The sequence below is a fragment of the Sparus aurata genome, chromosome 4, assembly GCF_900880675.1.
Source record: "Sparus aurata chromosome 4, fSpaAur1.1, whole genome shotgun sequence".
Taxonomy (NCBI): Eukaryota; Metazoa; Chordata; class Actinopteri; order Spariformes; family Sparidae; genus Sparus; species Sparus aurata.
The window spans coordinates 35,121,307-35,142,682 of record NC_044190.1 but is presented as its reverse complement, the minus strand read 5'-3'; the positions used below and the strand labels follow the sequence as shown (position 1 = coordinate 35,142,682).

At 44.4% G+C, this 21,376-nt stretch overlaps 1 protein-coding gene across 3 annotated transcripts in view; it reads left to right on the top strand.

The window, feature by feature from the left end:
- The first annotated feature begins 12,580 nt into the window (after nt 1-12,580).
- Nucleotides 12,581-21,376, top strand: part of fto (FTO alpha-ketoglutarate dependent dioxygenase) — a 126,606-nt gene continuing 117,810 nt past the window's right edge. For 2 of the 3 annotated variants that reach the window (XR_003983909.1, XM_030415366.1), the window contains exon 1: nt 12,583-12,826. Coding sequence is in view for 1 of the 3 variants with exons in the window: in XM_030415366.1 (XP_030271226.1) it covers nt 12,701-12,826 (126 nt within the window). In the remaining 2 variants the exon portion in view is untranslated. Of the gene's footprint in view, nt 12,827-21,376 lie in introns of all 3 variants that reach the window. The other variant, XR_003983910.1, reaches the window with a different exon arrangement.

The window sequence follows — 21,376 nt, the reverse complement described above, 5'->3', positions numbered from 1 at the left end:
TCATTCAGTCTGCAGCCATTTTTTAAGTAAACATCGGTTGTGTTACATTTATACGGGGAAACTCACCTCGACTCCAAACTGAAATAACGTAAATAAATCCCGAGTTATTCAAACTTCCACACTTTTTAATCTGCGTCTGCCTCCTTCAGCATGGCTGACTGAATGTGTGATACTTTAAATTTGGACGCACGGCCCGACAGGAAAGCGGGAAGAGTTCCATCTATTAAAGAGAACGGAAAACAACGAGAAACGGGGTCGTGCAAAAGTGTCACGGTACGATAAAGCACATGTGAGATGTGGCAAAAAGTGAAGCCTGACGCCGAAATGAAAACTGTTTTATCTGTTGCAACAGGGCCTGGTAATCGCCTGTGTCTACCCGCACACACACACACACACCCAGATAACTCACTGCATGAACAACAAGTAGATGTCTTGATGACGCTGACACTTATCGGGACCAAAGCTACAGCTGCGCGTCTGTCTAAATACATACTGTACCGTACACGCCACAGTTTCTCGGTCTGTAATTTAATGTTTGCAATTAAAAACTCCTGTGCTGCCTCTCCGAGCGCGTAATTTACTGAATCAACGCCTTTAAATCAAGCATTTCCTTCTGTGACAGACTTGTGTCTCCCGGAGGAATTTGCCATTCCAAACCGCAGTCTGCGATCCCCACGTTGTTTTCACTCCCAATCACACGCTTTATCTCCAATTGCTGACTAATTACCAAGAGCTAAGGGTTATGGGAAAGGCCCCAAAATGGCAGTCTGATGTTTTTGTGGTTCAGCATTTGGATTGCTGCCTTTTTCTTTTTTCTTTTTTAATTGTCTGCCGATTTACAGCGTGTGAAACTGGGGTCAGATGTGAGGCGGGTCAAAAACGGGTCAGGCTTTATAACCGTTTGTTAAACAGAACACAGTTTAAGGACATTTTTCAAAACGCACACGTATTAAATACATACAATCAAAGCACAGTCACAGCAGGCTACTTTTATACTGTATACCTGTGGGGTCCACACAGAATTAACTTGAGGAAGAGGAAGAAGAACTTGTGATCTGATCATGACGCAAGCAGCAATACAACAGTTTATACTCTCAGAAATCCTCTTGAATGTATTTAAACTTTCACTCAAGTAATCCAGAAGTAGAGTGTACAGGAGGCCCATTTCAGAGTGATGTGTATTATACTTTTGGATCATAATTACTGATGCATTAATGTGTCGGTTTGATTTTCAATCCCATCGCAGTCTGTAAAGTTTGATCTTAATCTATGATATTACCGCATAATTCAAGTGTTGATGATATTTTGTATTACCGCATCTAAATCTGCAAAGTTACTACAGTAACTAAAGTTGTTAGTGGAGTGAAAAGTGCAATATTTTGCCTCTGAATCTTAGTGGATTCGGCGTAAAAGGTAGCAGATAATGGAAATACTTAAGCGCAGTTACTTTCCACTACTACTAAACTACCTCTCTGACATGGAGCTTGTCAGCAAAGTTCATTCCCATTCAGCAGTTCTTCATCAGTACGAGCAGCCGTATAATGTAACGTTTTAGACGGACTGACAAAAACTTTGCAGTCAGTTCACCACCACTCTTCAAACGTTTGATTCTTGGTTGTGAGTTTTTGAGCAGCGGTGGGGTCAGACTGTACATTCAGCGCGGCTCTTAGACGGCGAAGAATGTAGTGAGAATGAAAGTCTGAATGTATAAAATTTTTCCTATGAGTGTTTTTTTCCTGGCATGTTGGGAAATCCTCTTTGTTTCATCAGCGAGACAAAGAAACACTAAAAAAAACTCTCCGTTGAAACCTTAAATTGTCTGTTGGAAGATCCTCAAGGCACCGTAACTTACCCACTTTTTTTTCTCTTTTTTTTTTTAGTGGCGAGGGGAAACTCCGAGACGAAGTGAAGCATCATTGCTTGGAATTATCAATCATAATTTACTTCTCCTCTCCTCTCTCTGTGATCTCAGATGCTGTGGATGAAGTAATCTGACGACATGCCACGCCGCCGTTGATGTGCGTGCGAAACACCTGAGGTGACTGACTCATATAGAGGCACTGTGCGCTGTGACATGTACGATTCTCCGGAGAGAGAGAAAGGGGGGCGCTTAATGCCTCTGTTCATGATGAAGCAGCGAATTATGGAGACAGGGTGTGTCATCTCATTCTCTGCTCCTTTCATCATAATCTCCCCCACCACGTTCAGAGGAAAACTCACTAGAGGCCATCAGCCCCCCTGAACCACAGCCGGGAACATCACACAGAGATCTACCTATGGCCCATTTCACCGTATTCGCGCTCCTGCCACACAGACAGCTTATGGATTAAGAGCCAACATCTTGAAGTTGGAGGAGTGTGAAAAGAGTCAAATGTACAGTAAAAGAAGTGCGCCTGTGTGTACACGTGTGTGTGTGTGTTGCTGAGAGTGTCAGGTGCCGTGCAGCTGTTGCTGTTTTGTGCGTCGATCGACGACAGGCTGAAGTTTCATACAGGAACACGCGCAATCTCGACTGGTGGGAGCACAGGGAGAACACAGTGCTGCACTTTTACTTCTTGCAAATGAAACTGGTTAAACATTGATCAAACATGAAGTCTGACTGAAACTGGAATTTGGACACTGTTTTAATCTATTATTTTTAGAGACGACTAATTTAAAAAAGCCGAGTTGGTGATTGGTTTTGAAAATACTGTCAATGTGAGGTTTTTTTTTGCTGATACATCAGCGGTGAAGCAGTACTTGGATCCTTAACTTAAAGGATAAGTTCACCTAAAAATAAAAAAAGCCAGTGGAAAGTCAGATGAGGTTTTGTAGTCCATAAAATATTTTTTGGAGCTTCGCAGCAAAACAGTGTTGCAGCATTTTCCTAAACAGCTGAAGCAGATGGGGACTTTGAAATGAACAAAAACAAATCAGTAAATAACAAGCTCGATGAGGATTGTCCATCATAATCCAAATCTCTCTTGATGTTATTTACACCGGCGGTCACGCTCGGACACCCACCTCACACGCATGTGCACGCTAGCGCTCCTAGCCGAGCAGCTACAGTGAAGATTTGATCCTAAAAGTGGTGTGAATGACGTCTTTTCAAATTGATTTGGGATCTCGGGTCTTCCGGAGACTTTGATAACACTGGAAGAGCGGTATGGAGCCGTTTGATGTTTCCTTCGGTCGCCATCTACTTCAGTTGTTTAGGAGAAATCTGCAACGCTGTTTTACTACAAAGCTGCAGAAATGTTGTGTCGACTATAAAACTTCTACTCAGCTTCATGAACTCAGAACTGAATTCTCTCAAAGTTTTACTCGACAAATAGAACAGAGGTGTGCAACATGCACTCAATATGCAGCAGGAGGGCTTCTTCTATCAGTGTTGTAGTATAGGCTATCATATTACTGGATTATTAATACTGATGCTTTTAATGTGTGAACAGCTCTTGACCATGTTGTTGTCAATGTGGAGTTGATTTTGACTTCTTACTGTAGCTTTTGGTATGACAATCAGGAAAACTCCGCTTTTGTGTGTAAAATCGAAATATGCAATGTAACTCGTAACTGTGAGTGCACGACATTTACGACTTAGCATAATGAAAATACTCACATATTGTACCAGAACCGCAGACTTGTTTACTCGAGTAAATGTACTCTGTCAACTTACCGCTGCCGTACTGTGTGTGGCGGCACCCTTATCAGCGAGTTCAGCCAGAGACTTGGCCGCCGTCCATTACAACCAAATTGTTGCCTGCTTTTAACATAATTACATTTCTGTTGCTTTGATTCCAGTCCGAAGTAATAAAACACTTCTAACCCAAACCCCCAAAATCTATCCACAACTACAATTAAAGTTAAAAGTGCAGTTGTTTTATGATAAGAGCTGCAGGGTCTGTAGCCACCAAGCCCTACCACCTGCTTCTGATTGGCTAGTGGCATGTTATTTTCCTCTCGCACATACCCCAGCATGCACTGGGGTTTTATTTATTAGGAATAAAAAAAAGGAGTCACTAATCTGTGCTCGGTTCAGACAGCGGGCTCCCCCTACACACTCGCGCACACACACACACATCTGCGTACCAGCTGAGCAGGGAGCAGTCCCACTGTTAGGCTTTCACATATCAAAGAGCCTGGGGTGCTCTGGCACTGCCGGGTTGGTTGTCCTTTTTTTACAAAAGACAAACAAGCAAAGAGCTCGGGATGCGGTCCAGAGGCGCCTTTGACACGGTGTTGAAATGGGGACTTGGCTGTGTGACATGTATGATCTACATGTGTAAAAAAGCTGTGCTGTTTGTTTGTTTTTTTAAGGCATCGTCAGTCGCTTGTCCTCAGCCCGTCGCAGGACACATTCTTTATTAATCGGCCTCAAATGTGAACCACAAAGCAACAATTTGTAGGCCTCGCTCGGCAGCTTCGAACTTTCGGCTCGAGGGCTGCTCTGGTGTCGGAGGTGCATGGAAAGAATTAGCTCTAGGTGTGTGGCGCGTCTGTGATGTATGGTACACAGATCATCAGGGGTCAGGATGTTAGTCTGACAACGTGACATCATCAAAACACGAGCAATTGCGGCGAGTGTTGTGGATCCGCCCCACGGCGGCGCGATCAATCGACAGGCGTTACAAATGATCCCGCGATCCTCAGAAACTCCCCGAGAGCCTAATGTAATCGCTGTTTATCATATTTCGGCGGCGGGATCGGTTATTGATGATGGCAATGACGAGAACATGGAGGAGGGCGACGAAGATGAAGGCGATCCGACGTGCCTTTAAATGATCACGCGAGATACCATATTTAACACGTAGCAACAAATCACAGAAATCCACTTCATGTACCGCAGCACAAATACAGAACACTTCTTTTTTTTTTTTTTCTCCCTAGCTAATGGAAACAAGGCCCATTTTTGGGATCAAAGCATCTAATGGGTTCTGGAGAACCAGGAGCTGCTGTCAGTTTCTGGCCAAGCCAAACAGACATGCAAACACATGTGGCACTGCGTCCCAAAAAATTGTTCAAAACGGCTCGGAGAATAATAGCGACATTACTGCTAATCAGAGTCTTCCCCTCCGTTCGCAGGCCTATAGGAACATCTCAGCCGGGATGTTGACCGAATGGAAACTAGAAGTAAGGACTCTACGTCCGGCTCTGTACCTCCAGGAAAGACAGGAAGAGGAGCCGCTGACTGCAAATGCGGAGGCAAAGCAAAAAAAGACAGAATACATGTCGCACACTCTTTACCAAAGCTCACAATTTGACCTTTTTGGGGGGGGCCGAGAGAGGAGTGTAACGTCCCGGCGTCCCAACTGTAAACCAACCTGCCACTCAGCTGAAAGCGCAGTAATAAGAGGCGACGGCGGCCTCCGACAGAGAGCGCACAGCAAGAGGAGCCCCGTATGCGGGGAAAGTTGGGGCGTGATTGAAACTTTTCAGCCAGTGTTAAGTGTACCTGTCACCATCAGCACGCTCCACAATGTCAGCTAATTTGGAAGATGTGGAGAAATGTGCGCGGATAAATAAACACATCTCGGCGTTCATGTCCGTGGTCGGAGGCTGCCGGGTTCGGGTACAGTTTGGGGCCGTCAGACCGAAATTCCTGATCGCCCGCCAGGATCTTGAATCGGTTTTCGCGTTCATCAGCGCATACTTTTAACATTTATTAGTAACAAATGGGCGGATTAATTCAATAAACGTGTGTATGCTGCAGTAAAACAAAAAAAGAAAAAAGAAAAAGCGTACAATGGAATGGATCTTTACGAACCCAGAGGGGTGGATTTCATCTGCACATCAAAGGATTCCTGACTGTTGTTTTCTAGTAGTACCAATATATGTCCCGACTGTGTACCGAAAACCACTGTCGTATGTGCGCCGTATGTGCCTCTTCTACTGGATTCGGCGACTGGTCCGCGCAACAAGAACCTAAACCTGGTAACACTGACTCAAAGGGGAAAACATGCACATTAAAGACCAGAAAAGCCCTAATAAAAAAAAAAAAAAAAAGAAAGAAAGAAATGCCTCTAATGTAAAACAGTCCCCATCAAAGAGATCCCTCCCAATATTTGTTGAACTCTTACATATCATATTAATGCCATTTCAGCCATCGTTCACTCGGGCCTGGCGTTTGATCTGCGGCGCCGCCATAACTCTGGGGGTAATGGGAGCGCTAATGAGAGGAGTTGGCACTTTATAAACACTGTCAAGAGCAGGTGGAGCGAAGGGGGTCACACTGGGCCATTGTGTCCACCTCAGCTGGTCCCATTCAGGGGGACTTATTTTCTTAGACGGTGGGGTATTTTGACAAATCAGCATATTCCAGGCAGACGTCTTTGTTGGAAGTTAAGTCCGGTCCTGGGCGATTGTATCATGCCGAACAAATGTGCGATTAATCTGCGGCATGGTGCTGAGTGATAGGGCGCAGGCTCCTCCAGGAAACAGGTCATCTCTGCCTCTACAAAAGATATTCCGTCCTGATGGCGCGCGAGGCCGTGGGACACACACGGAGGATGTATGCTTCTGTATAGAGTTTTATAACGTCTTTCAGCCTGACATTGTGCGTGAGACTTAAAAAGGGGCTCTTTTGTATGTCGAAACCTCACTTTTTAATGGGTTTCTTATAAAAAGTGCTCCGTGATCATGGTATTCAAATCACAGCAATAGCAAAGCGCTTCCTCATTCTGGTGTCTGGAAGTGATCCCGGGCGAGGAGGTGCACCACATCTTAGACTACGGCTGCACGCTCCTTCTGTTCGCTAACCAAAGGGCTCTTTCCTGTGGTGCTATACGATCATTAATCGAGGCTTAATCAACATGTATTGAACGCTGTATGTACTTTGTGAACCATTTTAAAAAGGGGGCCCTCCCTGCACTTCAAACCTCGGCCTTTGGAAGGTTTTTAACAATATTCTGACTAAAAGCTGGAGCCAACAAATGACTTCTGTCCCTGCAGAGATTTCATTGTGAATCTTATTCACTGAGAATTAAAGAAAGGTGGTTATATTAGCTGGACAGCAGGTGCTGCTCAGGTCTGGCACTCGTGTCTCTGTGGGATTGCAAACTGAAGTTTGACCTTATTTGCACTGATCCAGTCTGAGGCCTGTCTGTTACCAATCCTGATTAGTCAGAACGCGAGTATGAAAAATGTAAAAGAAACTGGTTAGAGCGGAATTTTAATTTTTTTTGCACATGGACCACAACTGGCATCATCCTTTTGTCATTCTGCATTGCGCTGGCAGGAGACACATGATTTGAATCTGGCATAAACAACATACACATACCACAATTGTCCAGATCTTGATGAGAGATGAAATACACAAGAAAATCCACAGATTCAATCCAGCGCAGGACTCGGACATCAAACAAGCTCTGAAATAGCGTCCAACACAAAAAAAAGGTGCTCAGCACAAAACTGAAGCGCAACTCTGTTATGATTAATGTTCTTTCAGTAATAATCTGAACCTGAGTAAAAGTTGTGACATCGTATTTGATTTTTGTAGGTATTAGCCATAATAATAATACTTTCTCTCTTTCTATAGTCTTTCAGGCACAACCTCCATCTGTTTGTTAAAACTGTAGATTCTGAGTATCACATGACATCATGTAAGCTGGTCCATAGCTGCCCCCCACACACTGAAAGGATTTAGATCCAAAAGAAACTCATCTTTGACCACCCCTACTGCTCAAATACCTCGAAATAGTCTGATGCCTGGGCCTTTGGTCATTTAAACACATGGCCTGCTGTTAAAAAAGTAACCCTGTTAACAATCTTCAAGCACTTTAATGATTCAAAATGTCCAATACTGAGATGGGATCTTCACTGGAACCCTACAGTGAGCAAGATCTTGTACTTAAGTTAAAGTAGCAGTACCACAGTGTGTTTGCAGGTGTAGGGGAGTACAGCTGCAAGTGTGAAAAAGTAGCATGAAGTCATTTGTGGCTCCAGAGAAAGCTGCATGTAATCTGATAAATTGCCTCCAGTGATGTCGCTGAGTGGCTACATTGCATTGTGGGTACTGTAGGCAACAGGTTTTGAAAAAGAAGAAGAATGCGTAGGATAAAAAAGGTGATATCTCTGGTTCTGCTGTGTTGATTTTGACTGTCAATCATGAGTCCAACAGTGTAATTGCAGTGCAATGCTAGACAAGTGAACTGCTTTGCAAAATATCTGATGTCGCTGAGTGGCGATGGTGCATTGTGGGTAATGTAGGCATCAGGTTTTGTGAAGCAGTCAAAATCAGTGGGAGGGGGAGGATAATTGTACTCTGAATTGTGAAGGAGAAGGAAGAATAAAGTTGTAAAAATGGAACTAGGCCTACTCAAGTAATAGTACCTTCAAATTGTCCTGAAGAACAGTACTTGAGTAAATGTATTAAGTTTCTTTCCTCCACTGAGATGAAAGACTATCTCCTCCGCTAACACTCAGATCGTCCATTCTCAACTTTGCACCTTTTACACATATCGCACTTTTTAATATAACACATGTACCAGGACCTTAGAGCATGCATTATATGAGGCTCCAGTGAGACATGAATCGCAAAAAAAAACCGGGGAGAATTTCCCAAAAAACTCTACCCACTTAGCTACACGGGACTTTTAATCTTCTCCATCACCATTGTACTGCCACTTTTTATGCCCTGTAACTAATAGGCCACCGGGTGTGAGCCACACAGGTACCCCGGTGCTACAAAGAGACCGTACAGGAGCGATGAGGGGGCCGCTTCAAAGGGACGAGCCGAAGGGCGGCGGAGTGCGTGGAATGGAAAAAGTCAGCAGAAAAAGCAAAACCCTCCCTCTGAACGAGGACATAATCGCTTGGAAGACTCCAGCACATAACCTAAATAATACATTTCAGGTTTTTGATATAACTATTACTGCCTGCGAAGAGCGCTTTGATGTTAATTGAAACCACTGGGCAGCAATCTGCTTTATAGCACTGACAAATAACAGTTTCCTAGGGCGAAGCACTGAAGGTTAGCGAGCAGAGGAGGCACATACTTGCTCCATATGCTCATTCGATATAAATAAAAATCAAAAAAAGCGCTTGTCTTCGCCGAGGCAGCACAATATGCCGAGGATAGTCCCTGGCCGGAGTTGTGGTGAGTGAAAAATGCTGTTTACAATTCGAACGGTACCTTCACCAGAGGTCCCGTGTGGTGCAGGACAAAGCTTGGCTGTATTGTTTTCCAGTTTTCCCAGTAGTTCGCTTCCTCTCTTTCATACACAAAAACCACAGCTTAACTTGATAACGTAATAATAAAATCTAGGTGGCCCCCGACAGAAACTCCCGCATCGGAAAAGATATCGCCAGTCACAAAGAGGGCCTGTCTCTTGCATTTTCTGATTTCTCAGGCCATACAATAGTTCGACGAATTGGGGGGGGGGGGGGGGTGGCGGGGATGATTGCAGGGCCGTGGGCTCTGGTTTTAATACAAACCGACACAATGGTCTCTGTCTTCCTTTACTGCGCTTTAGTACTTTCTGGCACCGCGCTCCTCTCATCTTTTCCTTCTTCCCCGGCTATTTTAGACGCTCATTATAACACACACACACAACAAAAAAAAGGAGCCTTGTCAGAGGGTCATCCGGATCTGATGCAATGCACAATAACAGAAAACATACCCCCAGCATGAACGCAAACACATTGGCCAGACCGGCAGAGAGGGCTACGTGATGATAGAAGAGGTTCAAAGCGATTTTTTTTTTTTTTGTTCTCCCCCTTCTCCATCCCATATGATACCACATCAGAGTGCGTACAGGGATGACCTTGCCCCACAGGTCGGACATGAGAGGAGAGGTGCCTGCTTTAGAGCCTGATTCACTGTCGGACAAATGACAGGCATTGTTGAGGAAGGTAATTGTCTCCATGTAAAGAGCCTGAACATTATATGATTGTTAACAGAGCCTCGGATCTGACCATCGAGCATGAAAGAGCCACGGATCTTTCTCCTCTCGGACATGTTCCCCATCACAGCGACTGACAACGACATATGAACGATTGACACATTACATACCGTAATGATGGATTGGATTTATAGGTTGAATGGAGTTGTCGATTTTGACAACTGCATTTATAACTTGTTTATACAATTGTGACAGTAATCTGCAAATCAGTAAAAGTAAGAACTTGAAGTTTGGGGGAATGTGTTTCTTGTCTTGTTGAGAGTTCCACTAGATGAGAAGATTGATTTACATCAGTATAGTAAATATGAAGCTACTTGTACGGCTAGCATAATGTTAGCCAGACCGGCTTTGTGCAAGGGTAACACATTTTTGTCGAATAGTCACTGAGAGCTAGTTATAGTTTGCACTTTTGCACTTCTGGTTCCCTGAAATAACGTCTGTGGTTAGCACAAGCTTAATGTATTTTCATGTATTGTTCTATGACATGAAATTTGTCATTATAGCCCACATTTGAATTATAAATTGTTAACGTGCCTTAAAAATGCATGTGGGAACTGGCGGCTAAGTGAGGGTATGGAGGCCAATCACAGAAACTCATCTCACCAGTCAGTCTTTACACGGATTTTAGTCATGAATAATCTAACTTTACAACTCATGCACTGATCTATTCACAGTAAAGTGTGCATAGTAGGCTTTTAGATACTTACAGTAATGGTCTTAACTTTGGTTTTAAGACATATAAGACATATAACATATTGGTAAGTAAGATTTCGAAGTGCATTTTGTTACTTGTGATAAATGGCTGCTGGTATTTGCTGGACAAATGTGAGAATGATAACAGTCGTGACAAGAATGCGAATCAGTGTAAATCCTGAAATGTCTTACTTTAAATTAATAAGGGTTTTCTCCCTCATGAATTGCATTACACTTTTAATAAGGTAACTGCATTAGAATAGCCTATGTTTTTCAAGCAATGTACCTAATTATGATCAAAGCATTCCCCTCTACCCCGGCTCTGAATTGATCCCACAAACCTCCGTTACCACGAACTAAACATGATCTGAATGGTTTATATACTCGGTGAATAATTTAATAGGGCCCACTGTGCACATATCATTCCTAAGCCATGGGGGTTGTGGGGACTCTGACACCGATGGGCCACCAGCACCGGAATATAAAAAAAAAAAAACAAGCTTCTGCAGAAATTGTCAGATGAGGTGATTGGCCTGTCTGCCATTAAAAGGTCCTTTACATTATGTTCACTCAGAGAGCCCCGGATCTGACACACTCAGCCGAAAGACGTCAGTCAGGGAAACCGTCTGTTCCTTGAGAAGTTAACCGTAAAGATGACTGACAGCGTGAATATGTGAATGATGGTTTGACGCATAAAAGGAACACAGAGATGGATCGGGGTGATGGAGGTTGGATGAAGGCAGATTTTGACATTATAAGATAAAAAAAAAAAATAGATTATTTACAACATCATAAGATCTTTTTTCTTCCATGATGGTAGCTCTAAGAAGGCTGACATATGTTAAATGTGGAAAAAAAAGCGAAGAAAAAACATATATGCACATGGATCTAGTTTTCACAAAATGATTCCAAGGATATTTCTCAAACCTGCTCTCGCCTCAGAAGACGAGGACAGAGGAGAGGAAATGTAGGTTATAAATAGGAATCAAAAGAACCCCCCCTCCGTTTATTGGTAAGGGATGCCAGAGACACCGACATCTTTGAAAGTGGGAGAGCTTTTGAGCATTTTACAAGACAGGTGAAAGAAACATGTGTGTTAAATCACTGTACCCGGCTCACTTGGGTCAGCTCTACCATAAAAGAAAAGAGATTACAAAGGAAACTAATGAAGACACTGATCAAAGTCTGTAATGGTAATATGTAACAGGTGTTTTCAGACCCCTGCAAATCCGCCCCTGCACCGCCCTCCCACCACCACCACCACCACCGCCCGCTCCATCCGTGAAACTCTCTCATGTATTTCACATGTGCTTTGATAGGAACAATGGCCAGAACACATTTCAGCACCATTCAAAACATGTTATGAGTAAATCTGGATGAACTCTCGGAGGTCACTCCGACTGCGGGGCGATACATAAAGGCAGCCACACAGACGCTGCGCTTTCATGATCGGTAGTGAGCTGAAAAGAAGGGGCCCCGGCGTGGTTGCGAGCCCACACCGGCAGGAAAAACACCTGGATTTGAGATGCTATGCAAGAGTTGAAAGAAGGTTGGCGGAGACTTGAACTGGAGCACGTTCAAAGCATGATTGCTATTTTTACACGTAGTCCGAGATGAAAGTGACACTGCTTTTGATTTACGAAAAAAAAAAAAGGGGGGGGGGGGAGCATATGGAATATCCATGCTGACGACCAGGATATTTTGAAGATTAAACCCTTTTTTTACTAAATAATAATATCACTAATACTTGTGAAAAATATCAAAATAAACACATAGATAAATATCAAATTAACTGAAAAACTCCTGATTTCACTTGTCTCTTTTTTTCAAATGTCACAGCCATTTTAAATCACTGATTTAAAGCCATGCTGAGCTGCACATCCGCATTGTGTAGATCTGTACCTGCGCCGCGGCTGCGCAGTAGAGCGTCCAGAGCGTGCCCGGAGCTGCTTCCGCCCCGAGCGCGCGCTCAACCTGGGACTTGTAGTTTTCTTCGCCGCGCTTGTGGCGGCTCCTTCAAGTGCCTCTCGCCAAGAAGCCACTTCATAGTGAAAATATTGACCGCCGGTCTCTGACCGAAACAACACGAAACGCTGCCCGTCGTGTGCTCCGTGTAAACGTGCGAACAGATGACGGTGCCGTGTGTTCGCGCACTACAACGACCAACGTCGCCCCTAATGAAAGCGAGGCAGTGTAAACACAACTCCAGGAACATGAAAAGATCGGGTGACAGTGAGGGGGAGAAGAGAAGAAAGGTATTGATAGCGTTTTTCTCCGTTAGCTCTGGCATATTTCTAAGCCCTGTCGCTCGTTGAATATCTAATGCTCCTTGTGGGATGCCGCTGGCTGCATTTCGGAGGCTAGCGAGCCGCGAATGTCAGCGCATACCTCACCTTGCCTCTTTCCTTTATTGTGTTTTCCATTTTTTCCCCCCAACTGCCACAATGAAGACGTACAGTTGCATTATGAAAAAAATAACGGTGCTTTTTTTTCTCTCTTCCTACCACGTTAAATACACTGCTGAGTCTCGACAACAAATAGAAAAAACACGATATGAATGGCAGTCTATAGGATATATATATAAATATATCTGTGTGCGTGTGTGTAAGGAAACTGTGAAAAATCATAGTTATTCTGTAGGTTAGCTGTTAATATTGGATAGAAAACAAACAAACAAACAACCAAGATGCGAAGTTTGAATTTGCTGGTGTGAAGGGATGAGAGAATGAACCAGGTGTTGAATGTGGAGCAGCAACAGGAGGAAGCTCAGTGCAGTAGTTTTAAAATTTAATGTAAAGTTAGTGTGTAAGTGTGTAAGTGTCAGGGCTTGGCAAGGTGCCAGGCCAGCAGTCTCACAGCTGCTCCAGGCTTTCAGCTATAGACACGCTGGATAACAACTGGAGCTCTAATGCACAGCACAAATGATTACCCAACGGCTAATTGTCTGTAATGATATAGATGTGAGTGTGACATCTGTAGAGCCCGCTAAAGGTGTAATACAATAATCCCCCGCAACACATGATCTGACTTTGTGCAGGGATTATTTATTAGATGGATGCTTTTGTAACCTGTCGTGACCTGTTGTGCCGTGTTTCGTGCTGACCAGGGCTTAAACGGGCTTTCGCATGCTGTACGGCCGTAACTTTGTTGTGTGCCGAGGTGCTTAAGCCGAAAGGAAGTCAAGGAGATCTGCTGTGCCCAAGGCATCCTGTGGCTGTGCTTCACCCCACAGTCATACCCAGCCTGTCTGTCTGTCTGTCTGTCTGCCTGCCTGCCTTCTCTGTCTGTTTCTCCTCTTATCTCCTGACTTGGACGCAGTCTGCCGTGGCACATGTGTTTGGATCATGTTAGACAGCAGTGAAACTATGTAGGACGTGGTTCCTCCTGTTTATGAAAGCAGCCATGGCGGCCAGATGAGCGGCTCAGAGAGAGAGAACTCATTCCAGCTGGCCCTCAGGCAGTCAGTCAGGCAGCACTGCACAGACCTAATGGCTCAGCTTCCTTTCTCTTTAGATAAATAAAAGGATGAGCGAGAGGAATTGTAATTGCAAAATGACTATATGAGCGTAGAGCAAAGCCAGGCAGGGAGCTGCACGCTTTGTTTTTGGCCACTTTTTTTTTATAACATCAGTGGTTGTGTAGTGATACAGTTATTACGATAACTAATGACTTGGATACGACGGTTGTCTTATCTGGTGAGTGAGTATGTTTGCAATGCTGCACAAAGTGAGAGATGTGCTATGATGGCTCCACTGTCATACCGAGTTAGGGAATGCAAGCCCGAACAGATTAGTGCCAAATGAATACACAATCTCCTTCGAAAATCCCACCGCAGCAAGTGAGTGGACACACTGACAGGTGGGATGTCATAGCCTGTCTGTGTTTTTTAAGGCTAAATAGAATAGGACACTGGCCTAACTGCGAGGGAGAATTAATCTCATCACATCCACACCACTTCACATTTGTTGAAGTTTAGAAACTGAGATTATTGCGGTGTTGTTTAGAACAGAGGACGGATCCATCAGATGTTCTTTGACACGCTGTTTTGTTTCTCGTTTCAGCAACATTAATTGCAGACTACTTGCGCTCTGGTTCCCAACTCTCCATACTTTCATGAACTTCCACCTCATAGCAACTCATAGCCTCACACCCTAATCCAAAGAATTGAAAACATTTTGTTCTGTTTTATCAGTATTGTCATCACAAGATGAATTTCCACTCATGCCTTGGCAAGTGTGAAAACAGAGCTTGCCCTGTCCCTTAACCCGATGTTCTGATGCCGTCTTTGATGCGAGCTCGCCATTTGGACAGCGATGACAAGTATAAAGTGCAGTGTCGAAACAGGAAGTGTGTGTGTGAGCAGCAGGCTAAGTAATGATCACACAGGGTCACCAGATGTTGTGAGGTCTTGGGCTCAGCCCAGCCCATTGCTTAGATCAGCCTCATTGGTTTGCTCTGGTTGCGGCACCGTAGTGCAAGCTGTTTAGGGTATTTAATTTCTGAACACTCATTAAAATGGTTTGTGTTTCCCTTGGCAATTCTGTTAAATTAACAACTACCGAGGTAAAAGCTGATTATGTGGCCACACATCCAGACATGGTTAATCAATTTCTCCCACACAAAATGTTAGCTGGTGAATTAGTGTAAAAGAAACGATTTATGGCGACTAATGCCGACGTCCTGTCATGTCAGGCCTGGTGTTTTAGCAAGAGGGGGGTGTCAGATTCAGCACATTCAGCAGCTTTGCACTCTGCCGGCCATCTTTTTCTCCCTTTTAACCCAAGCTACATGCTGCTTGCTCTATTAATGAGCCAATAATGGAGAAATAGTGTTGGGTGCTGACATAAAACATGGGTATGGATACCTAAGGCAGGGTAGCACATAAGCTCCAACAGAGCTAGATTTACACCTAGGCTCTGTGTAGAATGGTAGAAAAGGGGAACGCTCGGCATGGGGGCCCTCACAGCTTCATCAGACCCCCGCCGGTCGAGCTGTGGAAAAGCCAGAGCTCAGAAAAATACGGCTGTGGCAGATAATGATACCATTACACTAATGGAGCTGGCAAATGAAGGAGAACCCAGATGCCCTGCTTTATTACCGGAGGGGGTCATTTCCTCACTGCATTCCTAATGGCCTGAGCACACAGTATTGATCAGGCTATCATGCTGCTAATCCTCTACAGAATTACTTATCGCTGGCTAGGTGTCGATCTACTGCATGCCCTGCTCTGGCCTTGCCGCTGGGCGGCCACTGTGTGTCCAGCAGGGACCCGACGGGCCGTTTATCCAGTCATGATTTAGGGCCAAGCAGGGATGGTGTCTGGGAGGTCTTCAGCAGCGGGCTGGCCAGTTCAATGTGTTAAAAAAAGGAGGCAAATGAAGCTTACGGGTTTTCATTTAATTAAGGAGTAGGCAATGATGTGGTTCCTCCCACTTTATGGCCCCGTTGGCCGCTGTGGAGCAGGGGAAGCTGTGAGGTTGGGTGTTGTTCTCAGTAATTGTGTTGTGCTGTAAATAAGACCAGGCAGCTCTTGCGGCATCAGCAACAGCAGGGTGCAAGATTTCCACCAGGCCGTTGGTCTGGTTTCATTACAAAGTGCTCTACATATTTCACTGGAAGAATTCCACATGCAAATTTGTTTCTTTAGGCCAAATTATTTGGGACTCCCCCCAGTGCCAGGCCTGATTACTACAATTAGAATAGTGGCTTTATGTGAGTAATGATGAAAGTGTTTCTAAATTATTCATACATGCATTATGTGAACATGACCGAGAATAGTGTAGCCTGGGCGCCATCATCATTACAAATGAATAGGAGGGTCAGGTAGCACAGAGCACTTTGCCCAGGGCTTGTGACCTGTCATATTCTTGGCCTCTTTACTGGGCCCCTGTGTGCATTAGCATCCTGAGGCCGTTGGAAGCGTGGCAGTGTAGCATCAGCAGACCCCTCTTGTCACCTCTGGCCCCGGCTAATCAAAGAGTTTACCTTAAGGGGGGCATTTAGCCCTGTTCGTTAGGGCCACTCCAGTAGCCATAAAGAAGTATTTATATATTTCCATCTGGAACAACCTGTCGTGGCGAGGGAAACTAGCTATTGATCCAGATATTTAGTCATTTCTTTCTGCTTGCGCCATCAATATTGTGCAAACATCCGTCCACGCGTGGCTTGACCTCGGCCCCTGCCTCTATTTTTCGCTCCCATTGGAGTTCAATGATATACTATTCTGAAAAGTAAAATCAATGAATGAATATGAAGTTTTGGTGTGTAATATAGTGCAGGCCCAAGGCCCCAGGTCTTTCATTGATCTGCTATGTGTGCATTGGAGGGGGCTGATTAGTCTGTTGCCGAGCTTTTCCTCTACATGTCTTTACCTTGTCTTGCCTATTTGATCTTTGGCTCATATATTTATACTGAGTTGTTTACAGATCAGCATGGTGAGTCCAACCTCTCTTTAAAGTAATTCAGTCAACATACTAAAAGTACTGCTCAGCTCGGTACAATGAAATATGATATGAAATACTAAGATATTCACCATTTAGATTATATACATTTTACTGTTTTACTGTTTTAGCTGAACAGATAATAAAGTCCTCCTTGCCTGAGCTGTAACTTCAGCTAGCATAGTTAGCTAGCTTGTCCATGAAGAGACGCACGCTTTCTTCTGCATGGTGCGGTCAATATCTCTCACAGTCATCAACTTCCAAAACAATGCAGATGGACAAATAATAGTACAGATAAGAGGAAAATATGTATTTTCAGTTTTGCGATGATAAGCCCCTTACATCATATTAATTTTGGAGCACTGCAGTAGGTGTAATGGTCGTTAGATCCTATTTCTATGTTGACAATGATGGAAGGATAGGGTTGACAGTGGCGGATAGAGTGACTGAAAATCTGTACTCGAGTACGATTACAGTTGTGTTACTGAAATATAACTCATATCAGGGTTTTCATCTGCCTATTTATGATTGGATGGCCTTTTTGTAGCCTTTTTGGCTACAAAAATGCAGATGAAAGGCTTTGATATTTTACACAAATTGTACTCAGAACTAAATTATGAATTTAGAAGTAACTTAGCAGATAATAAGGTGTGTTGTCTACTTAAGTTCAAGTTAAATTACAGACTTGAAAAAATACCCATAAAAGTACAAGTACAGAAAAAAATGACCTAATTACAGTCATTTGAGAAGATGTAATTAGTTCCTTCCACCCCTTGAGATTGACCCACTTCATCTGTGTCTCTTCGACAACTAGTGGCATTTAAACATGAGCAAGCTTTTTCCCTTAAGATAAAGCGATGCACCAGGATACTGTTTATTACCCATGAGATGGTTCTCGGCTGATGACATTCAGATATCCGCCATATATGGGTTGGGTCGGCTTCTCGTGATCAATGTGAGAAATCCCGCACATCGTTCCCTCACTCCCTACCACCTTTTTTATGGGAGTCTGTGTTGAACGCATGACATTTTAAAGGTGCACGATGTCTACATTTGGTTTGCATCTGGAAGGATATCAACTTTTACGGCCCTGCCTGCATTGTCTCAGGCTGTATGGCTGAGATGGCCTGCCACGGACTCCCATATGTGCTTCGGAGGGCCTGTGATCTTACTAAACATTTAAATGGAAAAACAGAGATAGCCTCATGCAAGGCATTATAGTCTGGTGTGGCTTGGGGATTGAGCGCCATAGTGAGTCATAATGTCACTGAAAGGGTCATCTGCAGAGGTTTCTTCCTTGTACTGGCTGCCATCTACTCCCCTCTGACTGGTTGGCCACTGTTTGACATGAGGCAAAAAAAAAAAGGAGTTCTATCAAAGGCAAAATCCAACTTATTTCCACAGACTTTCCACAGATATGAGGCAACACAAGTCATGTCTTACAGACATACAAATGTGCTTAGTTTGATTTCCTAATTCTTGCAGTGTTGCTCTTTGTAATAGTTTAAGAGTAAGTAAACATTCAGAATACAGTTAAAATTGGGCTCAATAACACAATTTAACTCAATAACAATTTCTTTTGTCTAAAGGAAATGTTCAACACAGTGATAAAATCTTGGTGAAACATATTTCTTGCAATGAAAAAATGATAATCCTAAATTTAACCGAGTGGTATTTCTGTTGCCGATTAGCAAGTTAGCTCGGTTTACAAGTAGCACATCCCTATTAAAAACACTGAGAAATATCCTGTACCGATAACTAGGGTATGTATGTCTGTGGTTATCATATACCACCCGGACGGTTTTCTCCTATGGAAGCAGTCACCAGGATTGTCCAAACGGCCTCTGACAGCTTACGTGTTTGACAGCTCCTGCTGTGTGCCTCATATTAGTGTTGAGGCATTAGCCACAGATGTCAACGCGTTCGCAAACAAGGGCCGCGGTGTGGATCATGCAAACCGGCCGACCAGATCAGCCGTCAGATTCAATGAGATTACATCGAATGTGACCTGCCCAAGTAGGGTTCATCTGTCATGCATGTGTCCCGTCACAAGAGAGACATAGAATAATCAGTTCGATCAATAGATGGTGGTGGCTCATTGGACCGCTGCTGAATAAACATGGGAATGACCCTCTCACCTCATACACAAGGGCTAGATCCTCAAGGGGGTTCATTAGCCACTCGAGGCTATGATCCGGCCACGTCGTTATTTTCCATTTCTGTTTGTTTGGCATTCTGGATGTGCGTATGTATGTGTGTGTGTAGTTGGTCTTTGCATGCATGGTTATGTGCATGTGAGCGCACGTCTACACATTTAATGCACGTGTCAAGGCTGCTGAAGCTGTTAATGCTAAAAGAACATTACACACGTGATAAAAAGTCTTCAACAAGCTCGTTTAGCACCATAAATGTTGGAAAAAATTAACAATTACGAACACGACGTTACAGCCTCTGGAGCAAAAATAACAATCGATGCTGCCCAGAATACGTCTTAGCTAACCTGGCTGTTGCTATTTTTAGCCGACTCCAATAAAAACACGGTTTTACCGCGCAAAGCCACCTGCATAGGACAGGCGGTCTTCATGCTGTTTATTTGTGAATTTATTTTCCTTTTGTAATGACTCACCTTTCCAATAAAAGAAGTGCCTACTGCCACGGTGCTGCCCGACATCTGGTTTCAATGGAAAGTCCAAAAGCCCTTCATTCACAAAAGCTGCAGGAGGCCAGGTTCACAAGGCGCTGTAAATAGTAACTGTTAATTTGTACATCATAAGTTCTTTTCCATAAACATGAGCAATGAAAGTGTGTTAAAATACCTGGCATTTGGCGTATTGCTTTGTAGAGGCTGAACGTAGGAAGTGGCTCCGTCAGCCGGAGCCAGGTTCTGCTTGGCATTGCTTTTGACTGAGCCAGCTGGAGGTACACTTGGCCTCCTCTGCTAGGCACCATTAGCAAAAGTACTGCAGGTAGTTTCTACTTGTTAAAAAAACAAACACAAAGCTATTTTTGTGAAATGTTTGTGTGTTGTCCGACTCGGGGCTTCAAGTTCAGATAGCAGAGAAGTTAGCATTGGCAGGCGTTGAAATAGCCACTAACCTAATTTCTAGATAATTGAACGCAAAAATAGTGAAAGGGTCTTGGAAAAGCATTTTTAGTCGGAGGCATCAGGTGCTTTGTGTAGCTGCTTATACATAAAGACTTTGGTAACTGCACCTACTCCCAGTCCGGAGAGCGTTCTCCTGGTTATTCTGCATTTGCTTTCCTGGAGCTTTTTGTATCTCCCGTTCCAGCACTTACTCTGCATCAAGTGTCTGAGAAGTGTCGGCTCACTTCAGGTAGTCTGTTCATGTCTCAGTGATTCTTCCTCTGAGCCCCCAACCCCCCCCCCACCCTTGTGTTTTTTCTTCATCAGCCTAACTTTTCCTTGCATATATGCGAAGGAGCCAACGACAGCTTGACTGGCATGCTGTCAGACAGGCGATGCCTCTCCAGCGGTGGAGCATCAGCCTTTTTCCTGAGAGCTTGTATGTGTGTGTTGATCTATGTGTGTGTGAGAGAAAAAGTAGGGGGGGGGGGGTATTGTCAGGACGTGACCGGCACACTTTGCATGTTCTCCTCGAGACAGGTGCTCCTGGGCGAGCACTGGTGCATGACAGTTGCCTTTCATCGCTGTCTTCTCTACACTTAACCCCTGACCAGCCCTCCCTCCTTCCTCGTTCTCCTCCTCATCCTCTCCTCCGCTCTCCTCCCACCCTCTTTCCTCCACGTCTGACCTCTTCTCACGGCGCTTCCCTCGGCCGTCCTGAGTGATGGACTGCGAAAGGCTGGTGGGCGGGTTGCGCTTTCTCTATGTGGTGGTGTGGTGCGGCAGGCTTGTCACAATCCTAACACTGTCAGGCCACGGAAACCCAGCTGTCCAGAATGAACAACACACACACACACACACACACACTTACACAACTTTTTGTTCAACAGTCCGTAATTCCATCCACCGGCGCTGTCAAGCACTTGATCAAACGTGCATAAAGAAAAGAGCCCCTTGGCTGAATCCCATCTTCTCTCTTCCTATCATAATGTAGGCAGATTTTCCCTCCTCTGCCTGTTTCTTCAGCTCTGTTTATTCAGATGAGCCTGACTGGGGGGCAGCGGGTCACATCCACTCGCCTGGCTAAAACGGTCCTGAATTGAGGGTTGTCTCCAGTGAGATGGAGAGAGAAAAAACACAAGGAGGGGTTAGGAAGGGCTGCCGAGCGGTCATGTCAGGGCTGTTTGCCGGGGCTATTTGTGTGTGTGTGTGTGTGTGTGTGCATGTGCCACGGCAGGGGTAGGGGTTAGGGAGTTTGAGGGTTCACTTGTCAACCCCTG